A 16,630-nucleotide genomic window follows, 5' to 3' on the forward strand; every position below is an offset into this window, starting at 1 on the left:
CAAGTAAATGATTACCTATAGATCTAGTAGTTAATGAAATGTATTTTTAAGGAAACTTCTCATAATTCTGGTTTAATATCAATTTCTAATAATTGCTTTCTCTTTATTATACAGATCTTGTATGTTATTATTGTGTTTTTAAATTATTTACCTTTCAATGCTATAGAGAATTAAACTCTACTTAGGGAAAAATAATCAGATGCCGTAATTTTGAGTAAATTCCGTTTTGGAAGATACCATTTCCAGTGTACTGTTCTCAATTAAATGAGGCAGGAATTATTTTTAATTAACTGGAGAAGTGTCATGTCCAGTAATTATACTTACCTTCTTTTAAATAAGGTATGATGATGTATTTTAACTTAACTTTTGACAAAATGGCCTTTGATGTAATGTTTATATCCAACTTTAATGCATTAGTTTAATTTTTTTTTATTTTTTATTTGTAGATTGCTCTGGGAACAGTTACTAATGTGGAAGAAGCAGTGAAGTGGATAAGTTACACTTATCTTTATGTACGGATGAGAGCAAATCCATTAGTATATGGCATCAGTCACAAGGCTTACCAGGTAGAAAACTCATTTATAAAAAAAAAAAATTCAAACCTTCTTTTTTGGCTTTGTAATATTTTTATGATATGAGGATAAATATTTGCTACTTCTGCCTCATCTGAATAAAGTTAAGTACCTGGAAGAAAAACAAAAAGCTTTAGTCTATTTTTAGAAAATACGAAGGAAAATTAAATTTACCTCCTAGTTATTTCATTCTATTTTAATAGCTCTTTTCTCACAGATACTAAAAAGTTCATCTTTATATTGTTATTTATTTACTATCCAGGCACATCTCCATATGATATTAATATTTTGCTGTGATTTTTATTTTATTTTTTAAATATTTTATTTATTAGAGCATGAGCAGGAGGTAGAGGCAGAGTGGGAGAGAGAAGCAGACTCCCCACGCTGACCAGGGAGCCTGATGCAGGACTAGATCCCAGGACCCTGGGATCATGACCTGAGCCAAAGACAGATGCTTAACTGACTGAGCCACCCAGGTGCCCTTTGCCGTGATTTTTTAAAAACTGTAATAAATTAAAGTTTTAGAGTAAACCAGACAGGCATCAGGAAAATTGTAGATCATTTTTAATAATAGGCTTATATTTTTTTAAATATGTTCCTCTTCTCAAGTCCCTTCTAACCCCTTACTCCCAAATTAAAAGATAGTGTTAATGAATAATTAGCCATTTGGAGGTTTGGAGTAGTTCCCCTGAGCACACAGACAAAACCGAATGTGTATTGTAGCACTTGTTCCTGTGAACTTGGCAGTTACGTGGGGCTTACAGTATCTGTTAGATTCTGTTAGATCTTGACTTTTCTTTAGAACTCTGCTTTATACAATGTAAATGCTCCCTAATTACAGATAAAATCAGTTGTTTAATGAGAACATTATTTCACTATCATCATATGGATATTCAGTAGTGTTAAGTCAAAAGTAGCAAAGTTGAATTGAACTCCGAATTCGTTTTCCTCCACTTACTGTCAGCTTAGCTTCTGTTTATATTCCATTGTGTTATCAAAGGAGTTGTCAAGCTTTTTTGTCATTTTTCTTTCCCTGTGCTATAGATTTGACTGTGGAAAATTGAAACTTAAAGACTTATGAGGGGAAAAAAAAAAGATCTTGTTACAAACATGGGCTGGTGAAAATAGTCAATGACACTGTGAAAGCTTTCTGAAAGGGTAGAAGGCAAAGCACAACACATGATTTTATGGGTTAAGCAAATCTTGGGGCCAAATAAAAACATGAATTGATTCTAAGTACTAAGTTAATTCCAGAAGTCACTTTTGTATAATTTTCTAACATAAAGTGATTTTTTTTCCTTCTGAGATACATAGTTTTACTTTCTTCAGAGTTCAGAGACTCTGATCTTTTTAATTTTCCTTTTACTTACATGTTTTTATTTTATTACTCACTAAGAATTTGTAGCCACAAAACCCATGTGAACTGACACAAATCGTGATGTCCAACATATTTTAATGGTTTAGAACATGTAATAAATAAGATGGCTTTGTAAGATGAACTTGATACCTACAGTATATCATTTATAGCAAATATTTAAGATTTTTGTATTTGTTAATGGCTTTTGATTCTATCTTCCCTACATTTGACGTTCCTTTGCCTCATTTTTCTGATTTTAAAATTTACTTTAGCTATATTTAGTGTATGAATAAGCTACCATCAAAATGTAAATTAGAAGGAATAGTAGGAGTGTTAATTTATTAATTGATTTCTAAAGAATTTTTATATTCCTCTCCCTTCCCTTTGAAGGTAATATTTATTGCTCCTGACTAGAGCGTGACCTTCAGGACTTGGTGTGTGTCTGTATATATGTATACATACATACACATATTTATACACATACACACCTATCACAATATTTAAGAATTTTTGTTAATATTGTGTGTTAAATGTCCTGTTTAGAAAGAAGCTATTTAGGGATTCTTGGGTGGCTCAGTTGGTTAAGCATCTGCCTTTGGCTCAGGTCATGATCCCAGGGTCCTGGAACGGAATCCCTCATTGGACTCCCTGCTCAATGGGAGCCTGCTTCTCTCTCTGCCTGCCATTCTCCCTGCTTGTGCTCTCTGTCTCTCTCTCTCTGACAAATAAATAAATAAATCTTTAAAAAAAAAAAAGCCTATTAATAATAATTTCAAAAGTATTCAAAAATTTCTTGTCAACTTCATCTTACACTTTGCTTCTATTATTATTATTATTATGGACAAAATGGGTTTTTCTATCAGCAGTTATGAAAACTGCTAGAACACCAAAGTCATACTCTTGAAAGGATAATTAAGCATTTATTTCTTTATATCTTTAACAAAGGAAATCATCCTCACGGTGAGTTCTCCAAATAACTGATGAAATAGGATTACAGCTTGATATTTTAAAATCCCTGTTTATTTTAATACAGGAGGGAAAAGACAGATTGTTTAACTAATATCTGATTGCTGATCTTTATAGTCTTAAAGACTGTAAGACAACTATATAAGAATTTTAGATTCTAGGGGCACCTGGGCGCCTCAGTCATTAAGCATCTGCCTTTGGCTCGGGTCATGATCCCAGGGTCATGGGATTGAGCCCCTCATCCAGCTCCCTGCTCAGCGGGAAGCCTGTTCTCCCTCTCCCACTCTCCCTGCTTGTGTTCCCTCTCTCTGTGTCTCTCTGTGTCAAATAAATAAGTAAAATATTTTTAAAAATAAGAATTTTAGATTCTAAAATATTACTACCTAAAGATATCATAATAAAGATTGATAATCTTAGTGAATTTTTAAGGCTTACTTTATCAAATGGATTAAAATATTTTCTATTTATATCTTAAATTTATAAAAATGTACTTCTTTAAAAATTATATTAAGAAATTTTATTCTAACTAAATACCAACAAAAAATTAATCTCCATAAGTAGATATATGTTTGTAAATGATGACTCTCTAAAGAAATACTCAAATGTTTATGTATATATTTTTTTCCTGCAGATTGACCCAACATTAGCAAAGCATCGAGAACAGTTAGTCATTGAAGTTGGTCGAAAACTAGACAAAGCTCGGATGATTCGTTTTGAAGAGAGAACTGGATATTTTTCCTCCACTGATTTGGGTAGAACTGCCAGCCACTACTATATTAAATACAACACCATTGAGGTATTATACTGAGTGTAACAAATACAATAATACGTTTGCTCTTAGATGTAAATTCTTTCTAGACTTCAAAATTCTGTATTAATGGAAATTTTTTTTAAGAAGCACTAATAGAACAAAGTGCATTTAACTTACATGACTTCAATATCTTGAATTCAGTAATCAGAAGAGAAAAATAAGACTTTAAGTAGTAAGGACCCTTTTGCCATCCATTCAGTGAGTATATCCTAAGCAGTAGGCACACCCAAGGCTAAAACACTGAGCATGTGGGGGAGACCTATGGAATGAATGCCTGAATGAGTTTACTGAATGAGTTTAAGCAGGAGATGATGGCTTATCAGTGAATAAAAGTTGAAAAGTAATTGCAGATTGTAGAGAAATACTGACTGAAGAGTTAGAAAAACTACTGCAATTATCAGGTCAACCCAACTGTACTATTTGGGCAATTTAAGAGTTTTCAAGGATAATTTAGACTCCAGGGTAGCCTTAACGTTTTGCTGTTTAATGTAATGAGTAAGATAGGATGCCACTGTAATATTTACATTTTAAGGAGCATATGCATGTCTTTATGCGTGTTTACATGCATGTATATATACCTACATATGTTAGTACATGGGAAAACATAACAGGGATTACCTATGAGGGCAGTCTTAAATTCAAGACCAAGATGGGTTAAAACACATTTTTACTCTTTTTTTTATAGAGAAAGAGTTTGAATTTTTTTTCTTATATTCATTTTTTGGGATACCTAATTAAGTTTTTAGAAGGGAAATGTAATAGAAATCACTCAAGGTGAAATTTCCTCAAAAATATGAAAACCTAGGCCAATATGAAGTATATGCTTTGTACTTATTTAATACATCCTTATGCATTTTACACGTCTCAGAAAACACCTTTGTGTGCCTACTAGCTTTTCCTCATCTTTCCCCCAACTAAATCTTGCATTTGTACAGCACTTTAGGTTTCTTCTTTTAACATGTATCATCCCACAAGTGTGATCTGATCTTCCTCAACCCAGAACATTGCCCCTAGCGCTCTCCTGCTCTGTCACCTGCTCACGTGCTTGCTTGCACTCCTTTTGTCCACTAAGTAGCCTTCCTCATTTTCCCGCTAGGTCGTATGTTACTGCCAAACTATATTTTATGCCTGTCTGTAGCTCTTCCAAGAACTGTAACCCTTCTTCAGTTTTGTCTTTATTCTGTGTGGTCTTCCACTGATGTTTTTTCTTCCCAGTTTCCTGAATTTGTATATGCCGTCACTAGGAATATTTTGAGGCCTTCACCAGAATTTTCAGGTTGCATAATTTTAGTTATTCCTATTTTTAGGAATATGTTATGGTACGATATGTTCAGCTTAAAGTTGGAAAATGGTACATATTTTCACATGCCTGTGCTGAAAATTAACCAAGACTGGACGGTTATGCTGAACATTTTTTTAGCTATTTAATGTAGGTTTTAATAACTGATTTTATTGATCTTTTTTCCTTCTAAAGGTCTTCTCCAGCTAGTTATGTTTTAGGAAATTTTTTAGTCTTTGTTGAATTTGTTGATGTTTAAAGCAATGGTCAAGAAGTGTATACCGCAGTAAAAAAGAAAAAAAAATAGTATATCACAGACATAATAACTCTGCATTGTGTAGGGCTCAAATATTCTTTAAGAATGTGTGATTTTCTAGTCACTTTTTAATTGAAAATATTTCACTGGATCTTCTATTTTAATCAAATATAACACTTGCTTTGGTAGACCTTCAATGAATTCTTTGATGCTCACAAAACAGAAAGTGATATTTTTGCTATCGTCTCCAAAGCAGAAGAATTTGATCAAATCAAGGTAAGATTATTTGAAGCTTGAATCAAATGCATTTTTGGCTTGTATACATTCATTCATTTATAAAAGCTTATAATTATTTGTTATTCCCGTTACAATATAAGCTGTATGGCACTTCGCATTTAGAGTGCCAGCAGTGTTCTTCCATTTATCCACAGTGTCCACTATCCTAGATTATGATATTATGTCATTCCTGACACTATTCTTTGCTCTCTGCTGCAAATCAAATATAATTTAAATAGGTTTTGCAATAATGAAACTGGCAGAGAATATAGTATGTAGATTTTGGTTTATTTGCAATATAAGGTTCACTGAAGAAAATATAAAGGACATGCATGATTCAAACTTAGATATGAGTATTTCTGTACCCATATTATAATTTAATCTTATTAACAGTGAAAACTTTAATACTGTGAATCATAGTACTTCACAGCTTTAAGCTATGAATGTGTTATACCATATAAAAATATATGACTATAATGAATGCATTTGAAGATAATTCAAGTTTTCCCTAATCCATTTGGGCAGAGGTTTTACTCTGGTCAAATAAAATATGAAATCTCATCAACTGAAGGATGGTGAGGTCAGAAGATTTAATTTTTGTGGCATATCAAATTTTTATATGTCAATGGCAACTTTAATATTGGTGATGAATAATAAAATGTAATTGTATCAGCCTCAAGATAGTTTCTTATTGTATTTTATTAGCTACCTGTGAAAAATTACTATTTTATTAGTGTAAAAAAGAAAAGTGTTGAAAAATGGAAGCCTTAAAAAAACATGCGATGTGGTTTTATTTCAATATGTAAAATTCAAGCCCAAATAATCTTATAAAAACATTGACTCTTCCAGGTCAGAGAAGAGGAAATAGAAGAGCTAGATGCTTTATTAAACAATTTCTGTGAACTCGCAGCTCCTGGAGGTGTAGAGAACAGTTACGGGAAAATAAACATCCTACTTCAAACTTACATCAGCCGAGGAGAGATGGACAGTTTCTCCCTTATATCAGATTCTGCATATGTTGCACAGGTAAGAATATTACTCCCTTCCTGTTTGCTCTTCCTTGTTTAGTTTTAGAGACTCAAGATATTCATTCATGCTGTACTTTGAATGCATTGCACTGTGACATGCTACCAAGTACCATTTTACTGCAGAACTGGTTCTGTTTAATTTGCACATTTTTTATGCCCTCTGTACTATTAGATCAGAAATGAAGGTGGAATTTGGTGGTTGGTTTGGTTCTTTTTGATGTTGCTGTTGTTTTATTTTAGAGTTTAAAGATACCAACTTTTTTTTTTCTGCTTTACACGATCAAGTTCATTTCTTTTATTTACAAAGGGCAATAATACAAGAATATTGCAAGCAGAATAAAAGATTGTGGAACCTTTGTAACTTAACCCAAATGTTAGAAGCACAAACAAGGTTTTTTTACCATTAAATAAGGCTTCATAGCAGTATCTCAGACCATATTTTCAGTCTGATAAGTCTCTGATAAAGAAAGTAATCTTTCTTCCCTACCGATGATACTTAAAAATTGAGAACTGAAAAAAAATATTCCCTAAATTACAGCTCATTAAATGTATAAGTTTTTTTAAATATTGTAGTATAAAAGGCTGTTGTAGTATTTATGTTTTTATACTCCAACCATTTATGTATTCACTCGTGTGAAGTAAAGCAGGTTATTTTTTGCAGTATTTTTCTTTCAGATGAGGCTTTTCTTCTAGAAATGTTTGTTTTTTTTTTAAATACTTTTTACTTACCAGGTATACCTTTTTCAAGAGAAAAAGGTGTTGTTTCATGGCAAACTGTGAAACAGACTCTTAATTATGGAGAACAAACTGATGGTCACCAGAGGGGAGGTGGGGAGGGGGATGGGTGAGATAGGCGATGGGAGTGTATTTGTGCTTATGAGCACAGACTGGTGTATGGGAGTGTTGAATCACTGTATTGTACACCTGAAACTAATATAACACTATCTGTTAACTATACAGTCATTAAAAGAAAAATAAAAAATAAAAAAGAACCCCTTTTTCATCATTTTTCATCGAGTAGTGCCTCCTCTAAGTTAAAGAGAAATAAAAGCTAAATCTTATTTTAAATATAGAAACTATTCTGCTATGTATCTTATGTTGGTAATTTTGTTCAAAAATATATATTTGTGTTAAATAAATTATTATTAACAGCCATGAGTACTCAGGAGTGCTTTGAAATAACTGTAAATGTGAAGTATTTGCAAACATGAACCAAGATATATTGGTAAACAAGTTGAATGAATTCAGTCATTTAATCAAAGTAACCAAGGAACCAGGTGATGATTTTATATACTATGTAAACCAACTATGGCTGTGGCGGAAAAAAAAATTGGGGGGCGTATCTTGGAACACATGTATTTCCTGCCATAGAAAAGTTTTATATAATTTATAATCTCTAAATTTATATATAATTTATAATCTCTAAACCCTATGACTTATATAGGAACCATTGTTTCTAACTTATTTTATTTGCTTTTGTGAAAAATGATGTTGTCATTTTACATTTTCTAACGATTTTATATTGAAATAGTTAATAGCTTAACTTAAAGTTAAAGCTTTTCTGGGTTCTAGATGAATAATCTGGTCACATTTCTTTAAGATTATGGTTATATTACCAAAGACTGATACATGAATTGCTTTACAGTGTAGAATTTAGGGTTTCTTTATGATTGGTGCCCAGAAAGTCAGTCTTGGAAAATTAAGGTTATATCTCAAAGCATCCTTGTTTTTCTTAAATAGCTATTGTGGGTCTATCATCCTTGAATGCATTAGATAAATTACTGTTGAGTTTATATTTTAAATGTAAGCTACCAACAACAGTTCCACAACAACCCTCTCAGCTCTGTCAAATAGTCATCCCTTCTCTATTTCTAAAACTTGATTGTCTTAGCCCCTGAGATAACGCCTTAGCTCAAATATTCTATGATGTTATAAAGCCTCTGCTTAGCTTCTCTGTACTGCATGTCTTAGGTACTCTGATCATTATTCCCAATTTATATCACTCCAGATTAAAGTGCCTGCCTATATCTCACACGGGATTTCTTCTTCCATTTCTTTTAGCTTTTAGGGAACAACTATAGGTTCTGACATACTTTCAAACACAGTTGGGAAATTTAACCCGGCATCTTCTTACAAGAGCAGCTAGGAGTGATGTCGGAAGAAAACCTATTTGGTGGATACAGTAATCAAAATGTTCATTTTATTTATCATTCTCTGGGCCGAATAAGAGTCATCCTGTAATTTTTATTGGGTATCAGAACAGTTATCATACTTTGAAATACTATTTTGTTCTTAAATTTCTAATACTTTAAATAAAAGTAGTCAAATCTGTCAAGAGACAAATACATATTTTATATAAAATGGAAAACCAAAGCCCTTAACTCTTGTGATTTTTTTACCTTGTAATTTCAAGCCAGATCACCTATTTGCTATTTAAAATCTCCACTTTTTTATCTCTTTTTTTATGATTTTGAACAGATTTTAACATTTTTCATTTTCAAATATAGGTATCATTTGAGATTGTGAGGATATCTCCCAAATTCATGACTTCAAGAAACAATCTTCAGTAAAATAGCCTGCAACATTACTAATAGAGAGAAGAAGGCAAAACAAAAGGAAACTAACTGTAGAGATGTTAAAAGGGCTTCAATAACTTGTAACTTGTAACTTTGTGTATGTCCATTAATGAAGTTTTCCTGACCACCAAATTTACAAGCTTGGGGTTAAATTGGACTTGTTTAGACCTGGCTTTGAATCCTATTTGATACTCTAACACCAACTATCTGTGTGATCTTGGTCAAATTATTAACCTCACCAAGCTCTGTTATCTTCATGTATAAAATTATAATAACAAGACCAATTGAATGCAATTGCCATAAAGATTAAAGGAGATAACATACAAATTAAATGAGATACATAAAGGAATTAAGGTGTTGCTTGTTTTGTAGGGAGCCACTAATACAGGTAGCTGAACCCATCAGGATTTCCTTTATCACCCTTCTCACACTAATTTTTCTTTCTTACTGGATCCCAGAGTCGTCTTTATTTCCCTAAGTAGACTTTTAATCATCCCCCTATATAGCCAAGGGTATCCTTGACTGTATCTTATATTCTAGGTGGCGTCAACAACCTTCTAAGTCTTACATATAACTTTTATCTCTTCCTCCTTAGTTCCTGGTTAGGGGGCATAGGTAAGAGCCTCGTAAGAACTTGGATATGAGACTACCATCTGTGATTTAACAAGATAACATCCACCTATGAAAGATGTGATTATTCTTATGTAGAACTAATGAAGGTAAATGAGGTTGTATGAGGATAGATGTTGCCCACAATTAAAGGCTGCAATTTGGCTTACGTCTTATAAAATTGAGTGTGAATGACAAATTTGACAAATTTAAAAGTACAGTGTACCTAACCATTAACCCCCTTTTTATTCTTTAGAATGCAGCTAGAATTGTCCGTGCTCTTTTTGAAATTGCTCTGAGGAAACGTTGGCCTGCCATGACCTACAGGCTCCTGAATCTTAGTAAAGTCATTGACAAGAGGCTTTGGGGTTGGGCTAGCCCTTTGAGACAGTTTTCAGTCTTACCACCACACATTCTAACAAGATTAGAAGAAAAAAATCTTACTGTGGATAAACTGAAAGACATGAGGAAAGATGAAATAGGTAAGCAGAAACGTTTTAATGTATTGTTCTGTACAAATAAAATATTTTATTAGGTATAAAAGAAAACTGCATTTTTCACATTCAGATAAATTTGTTTACCATTTAAAATCCAGTTGGTATCAGTATGTAAATAGCATTTGTTCTTCTACTTTTATCATATGATGTCAAAAAAGTATTCCTACATACATTTCTAGATAACATTTTATTGGACAAACTTAAAATAAGATTATTGATTAGTTAATATTGATTAATATTGATTAGTTAGTATTTCAGATTCTGGGGATGCCTGGGTGGCTCTGTGGGTTAAAGCCTCTCCCTTCAGCTCTGGTCATGATCTCAGGGTCCTGGGATCGAGCCCCACATCAGGCTCTCTGCTCAGCAGGGAGCCTGCTTCTTTCTCTCTCTCTCTCTGCCTGCCTCTCTGCCTACTTGTGAACTCTATCAAATAAATAAATAAAATCTTTAAAAAAAATGTCAGATTCTGAATAGGATAGACATTACACATGAAGTGAGTTAGGCTGAGAAGAAATAAGGGGGAGGACTACTGCTGGCAAAAGGTCCAATGATGGAAGAGAGGTTGAGATAATTATTTCACTTTGTATAGTAAGAATACTTGAAGACAGAATGGTAGAAGGTATCCATAAAAATAGAAATTAAAGATATTAACTAGAGAAGTTAAGATTACTTACAATGGAGAAACATGTGTAAAATTTTATGATACTTTATCACTAAAGGAAAACCACTTTTAGTTTCAAATTCTGGGGAACATAGAACATTTTGATTTGCTCATAAACATACTTTAAAAATTGTATTATGAAGAACCAAGATATGTAAGAACTATTGATACTATTAAATATTATCTATTTTTACTTAATTGCTTGGACTCAAGTAGGATAATGTTTATAGTCAGTCACAGTCAGTCTGTTTGTGACCCCCCCTCCCCACCTTGGCATTCCCATACATAACTACTTCAAAATCTAGTAATTTATGAAAATGAGTACAAGTGATTAAGTTTGTGCTACATTAACCATATTTTATATTTTAGCTTTATTTTTTTCTGAAAATGAGTTTGGATGGGTGATTTGTGTTTGATGATTAAAGCATTTCCCATGATGGTTATAGAGTTGAGAAGTAGACTTTGAGCAAATTAATAGCTATTTTCACAAAATACTGAATTTTTTAATGTGTCATAAGCTAACTAGGAGAAAAGTAGGACTGTTTATAGTAGTTTAAACACTGTCAAGTCTCAGTAATTTTAAGAACCCTATTAATAGCTGAAGAAACCCTGATACTGGTTTTCAGAGCTATGAATTGCTAATTCAAGTTAACTATTACAAAATATTCAAACATGCCAGGTCAAGAATGTCAACTATTCTACATAGCAAATCATAAAACAAGCAATAAAACCACCTTCTCTGAAATCCCATTTACAAGTCAGATTATATTGCTTTTTTTCTGTCTGAACACATTTCTTCTGTGTGATGTTTTCCTTATAGGTCACATGCTGCATCATGTGAATATTGGACTCAAGGTCAAACAGTGTGTTCATCAGATTCCTTCTGTTACAATGGAAGCATCCATTCAGCCCATCACACGGACTGTCCTCCGAGTGACACTGAGCATCTGTCCTGATTTTACTTGGAATGATCAGGTAAAAGTGGAAAATATCTATATCAGTGGTCAGTAAAAATGTCTGTACTGCAGGTTCGACTATACCTCCTTACATCTGTCCTTAAGACATAATAGAAAACTCTAAAAAGAATGTATATTGAAGATTCATTTAAAGCATTGTAGTAATATTTACTATCATCCTGAAGAAAAATATGATATAATATATTAAAATGGCAACCAATGAGACCTCTTCATAACATCTTAGGTACCCTGAAAGTTCAACATTGAACAATAGTTTAGTGGATTCACTTTCATAAATACTTTGCTTAATTCTGTCTTCTTTAATTTTGTTATCTTCATTTTTGCCAGCTCTACTTACTCGGTCATTTTATCCTACTAAAAAGTCAAGATTCTTTGTGGTAAAAGAGCTCTTTAAAAATCCTAATATTTCTCAAACTATCAATCTCCTCTTCTATTTTCCATTAGATGTGTAGAAAGAGTATTCTATGTTTTCCTCCTGGTCACCAGTTTCTTTCCTGCTGAGACTACTTTCTCAGTGATCACCAAAACCTAAGTGGTTGCCATAATAATGACTTTTGCTGTTATTTTCCTTAGTTCTCTGAATATTCAGCACTATACATTGTCGTTCTTGAAAATGTCCTTCCTTGGCACCTATCACATTCCTGTTTCTGTGTTTACCCTTTCTATTCTTTATAAATCTTAGATGTTATAGTAACTATAATTTATCACCTCTGGTTGTGATACCCTTCCCACCCTGGTATTCTCATACATAACTATTTCAGAATCTAATCATTTATGAAAATATGTGCAAGGGTCAACCATATTTTATATTTTAGCTTTATTTTTCCATATATCATATATATGAAATCTTATATATGTATTTAACGTGTACACACACACATATGAAGTTCTACTCTGGATCCTCTTTCTATTCTGTCAACATTTTTTTAAGGTCTGTCTTTGCAGCAGTTGCTGTACAAAGACTCCAGTAGAGTAGTGATTGTAGATACAAAAGTAAGTAAGTCTCAATCCTTTCTTTCAAGAAGCCAGTGGAGGAAGACAAGGAAATCCTTAACTATAATAGCAGTACCTTCTTTACATGGTTATTTTAAGTTTCTGATTTCGTATAAATAAATATCTTCTACATTACCTGTCATTATTAATATATCTTTAATATGAATTAATTTTATTCATCAACATGCTTAAAAATTAACCAGCCATAGTCTTAAATCTACCACTGGTCTTAAACTGTCCTAACCAGTAATTTCTTCAGTTTTCTCATCTGTAAACATGCATGATAATAATAATAATTATCTTTCTCACAAATTCTGTCATAGCTAAATGATATAAAATTATATTTAATATTTCTGTAAACATTAAATTTTACATAAAATGTAAAATTAGTTAAGCCATACTCATATTTCATTTATATTTATAATAGAGGGTTTTTAAAATCCATAAAAGTTTTATTACCCTTTTTTCACAGTTTTCTTCTGTCAGTATCCATAAAAAATCTTCCATTTAATTCATCAGTAAGATAGAGTACTTAATCGTTTGTGTGAAGTGTTAACTTTAGCTCAGTTAGAATGCTATTGGCTGCAAGAATAGAAAACCTGACTTATCTCAAAGTGACTTATGCAAAAAAATATATTATCTTCCACAATAAAATGTCCACCAGTAGAATAGGCCGCAAAGATAATTTAATGTATTTAATGCCATCATTTAGGGCTCATCTTTTTGCTGTCCTGACACTCTTGGCTACTTTCCAAATTTTTTCTGTGCTTCCTTGTTGACATTTAACAGGGAAAGGTGAACACACCCCTACTTCATCAACCCAGAGCATGAACCGTAAGACTTTTCCTCAGACTGATTGAAATAGAATTGGCCATGTGCCTATCCCTTACCACAAGCTGTTTGTTATAAGGGGGATACTATAAGCTGATTGGCTTGGGCTATCCAAAATCATTCTGAGAGACAAGGTCACCTTTTCCTGAGTCACATAATAGAGAGATGAACACTTAACAATACTGGGCTTTGTTAGGAAAAAAAAAAAAGAGGGAGAAGAATGAGTACAAAATACAGTATACCTATCTCTCTGGTGGAATATTATTTGTTAGTGAAAAAGAATGAAGTACTGTTACATGATAGAACATGAATGAACCTTGAGAACATGGTAAATGAAAAAAGCCAGTCACAGAGGGCCACATATTATATGATTCCATTTATATAAAATAGATTTATATAAAATCTCCACTACAGGCAAATCTTTATAAAGTAGATTGTTGTTGTCAAGCTTGGAGGTTGGGACAATGGAGAAAGATAAGTAGTGACTGGAGATGGGTGCAAGGTTTCTTTTGGGGGGTAATTCTTAAATAAGATTATAGAGATGGTTGTAAAAGCTTTATAAAAACCATTGAAATGTATACTTTAAGTGAGTAACCTTTTTAATGTAAATTATATATTAGTAAAGCTGTTAGAAACAGAATAGGTGCTGGATTTGTAAACAACAATATCCCTTACTTGAGTTAAAATATACTTAGTATTAGAATATTATTTTTCCTCTAGGTCCATGGGACAGTGGGAGAACCTTGGTGGATTTGGGTAGAAGATCCTACAAATGATCATATTTATCATTCAGAGTATTTTCTAGTTCTGAAAAAACAGGTAAACATGGGTGTGTCTATTATTATGTTGCTATCAAAAAAAAGAAAACATAAACTAAATAATTTCTGTTTTTACCTATTTCTTTATAATTTCTTAGTGCCCTTAAAGCTTTATTTTTTTTTTTATGTTTCTGTTTGGTTTAAAAGGTAACAGGAATTGCATGTTATTATATTCATATATTCAGTATGATCCTAGGTTGAGAAATTTAATTGTAATCTTTATCATGGTTCAAGGCGTGACCTGCACAAGAATGAAATATGTCCGATGGATGGGATAAATAATGTAATGGATAAATAAAATTAAATAAATAAAAATTAATACTTTAGATGTTACAAAAAATACTACAGAATATTGACTCACATTATGAAAAGAGCATTTTTAAAAATTTTCCATAAATCCTAAAAGAAAAACTCAATTTGATACTAGCATATCTTTAACTGTAATGCTTCATCCATGATTTCTCTTTTTATCAAAGAGAAAACAAGCTTTAGGCAAGGAACCCTGGGTAGACAGTAGTAGAATTTCACAGGAGGGTTTCTTTTCATGATTACCTTCCATTTATGCTAAGTTCAGTTATTCCACTTTAGGTCATGGTAAAATTTAAAGAAAAATATTAAGTGAATTGGTAAAAATCATGAAGTTAAATAATTTAATGAATAGAAATTTAGGAAATTCTGATAGTCAAACTGGTAATCTGTTAGTACATGATGATATACATATGTCAATAATATAAATTGTATATAAATTTTACTTTCTACAATATCAGATATCCTCAGAAGGGAACTACATATAAATTTCTGAAGTGCCTGAATATCTCAGCTATTTATTTATTTATTTAATATTTTATTTATATTTATTTATTTGACAGAGAGACAAACAGCGAGAGAGGGAACACAAGCAGGGGGAGTGGGAGAGGGAGAAGCAGGCTTCCCACTGAATGGGGAGCCCAGTGTTGGGCTCCATCCCAGGACGCAGTACCCTGGGATCATGACCTGAGTCGAAGGCAGCCACTTAACGACTGAGCCATCTAGGTGCCCCTATCTCAGCTATTTAGAAACACAAGATATTTTCTTGTTTAGTACCTGTTGGTGTAGATAGCATTTTCTTAACACTAGACTAAGAGGGCCTTTATGATATCAGAATATTCATATTCACTTGAGACTTTATTTCACATTAGGTCATTAGTAAAGAAGCTCAACTTCTGGTATTTACAATCCCTATTTTTGAGCCTTTGCCTTCCCAATACTACATCCGAGCAGTGTCTGATAGATGGTTAGGAGCTGAGGCTGTATGTATTATCAACTTTCAACATCTGATTCTACCAGAGAGACATCCTCCCCATACAGGTAACATACTGAATTGTAACTTGAATCATTGATATTGTTGTTGATGTTTGTTGTTTAATTTGTGTGTTTGTTTTTATTATTTTTTATTAAAATATAATGTATTATTTGTTTCAGGGGTACAGGTCTGTGATTCATCAGTCTTACACAGTTCACAGCGCTTACCATAGCACATAATCTCCCCAATGTCCATCACCCAGCCACCCCATCCCTCCCACCTCACCTCCCCTAGAGCAATCTTCAGTTTGTTTCCTGAGACTTAGAGTCTCTTATGGTTTGTCTCCCTCTCTGGTTTCATCTTCTTTCATTTTCCCTCCCTTCCCCTTTGATTCTCTGTATTGTTTCTCAAATGCTTCAAATCAGTGAGATCATACGATAATTGTCTTTCTCCGATTGACTTATTTCACTTAGCATGATACCCTCTAGTTCCACATCGTTGCAAATGCCAAGATTTCAGTTTTTGATGGCTGCATAATATCCCATTGTGTATATATACCACATCTTCTTTATCCATTCAAATGTTGATGGACATCTAGGCTCTTTCTGTGGATTGGCTATTGTGGACATTGCTGCTATAAACATTAAGGTGCACGTACCACTTCAGATCACTACATTTGTATCTTTGGGGTAAATACCCAGTAATACAATTGCTTGTAGGGTAGCTCTGTTTTCAACTTTTTGAGGAACCTCCATATTGTTTTCCAGAGTGGATGCACCAGCTTGCATTCCCACCAACAGTGTAGGAGGGTTCCCCTTTCTCCTCATTCTCACCAACATCT

The 16,630-nt window shown here is 32.9% G+C and overlaps 1 protein-coding gene across 1 annotated transcript in view; it reads left to right on the forward strand.

Annotated features, from left to right (window-relative positions):
- ASCC3 (activating signal cointegrator 1 complex subunit 3) overlaps positions 1 to 16,630 on the forward strand; it is a 343,681-nt gene that overhangs the window by 203,029 nt on the left and 124,022 nt on the right. The window contains exons 17-24 of the mRNA XM_044245000.1: positions 447 to 566; positions 3,527 to 3,691; positions 5,431 to 5,517; positions 6,367 to 6,543; positions 9,987 to 10,212; positions 11,709 to 11,863; positions 14,410 to 14,508; positions 15,686 to 15,854. Coding sequence (XP_044100935.1) covers positions 447 to 566; positions 3,527 to 3,691; positions 5,431 to 5,517; positions 6,367 to 6,543; positions 9,987 to 10,212; positions 11,709 to 11,863; positions 14,410 to 14,508; positions 15,686 to 15,854 — 1,198 coding nt within the window. The remainder of the gene's footprint in view (positions 1 to 446; positions 567 to 3,526; positions 3,692 to 5,430; positions 5,518 to 6,366; positions 6,544 to 9,986; positions 10,213 to 11,708; positions 11,864 to 14,409; positions 14,509 to 15,685; positions 15,855 to 16,630) is intronic.

Source organism: Neovison vison, chromosome 1 (genome assembly GCF_020171115.1).
Source record: "Neovison vison isolate M4711 chromosome 1, ASM_NN_V1, whole genome shotgun sequence".
In the NCBI taxonomy this organism is placed as follows: Eukaryota; Metazoa; Chordata; class Mammalia; order Carnivora; family Mustelidae; genus Neogale; species Neogale vison.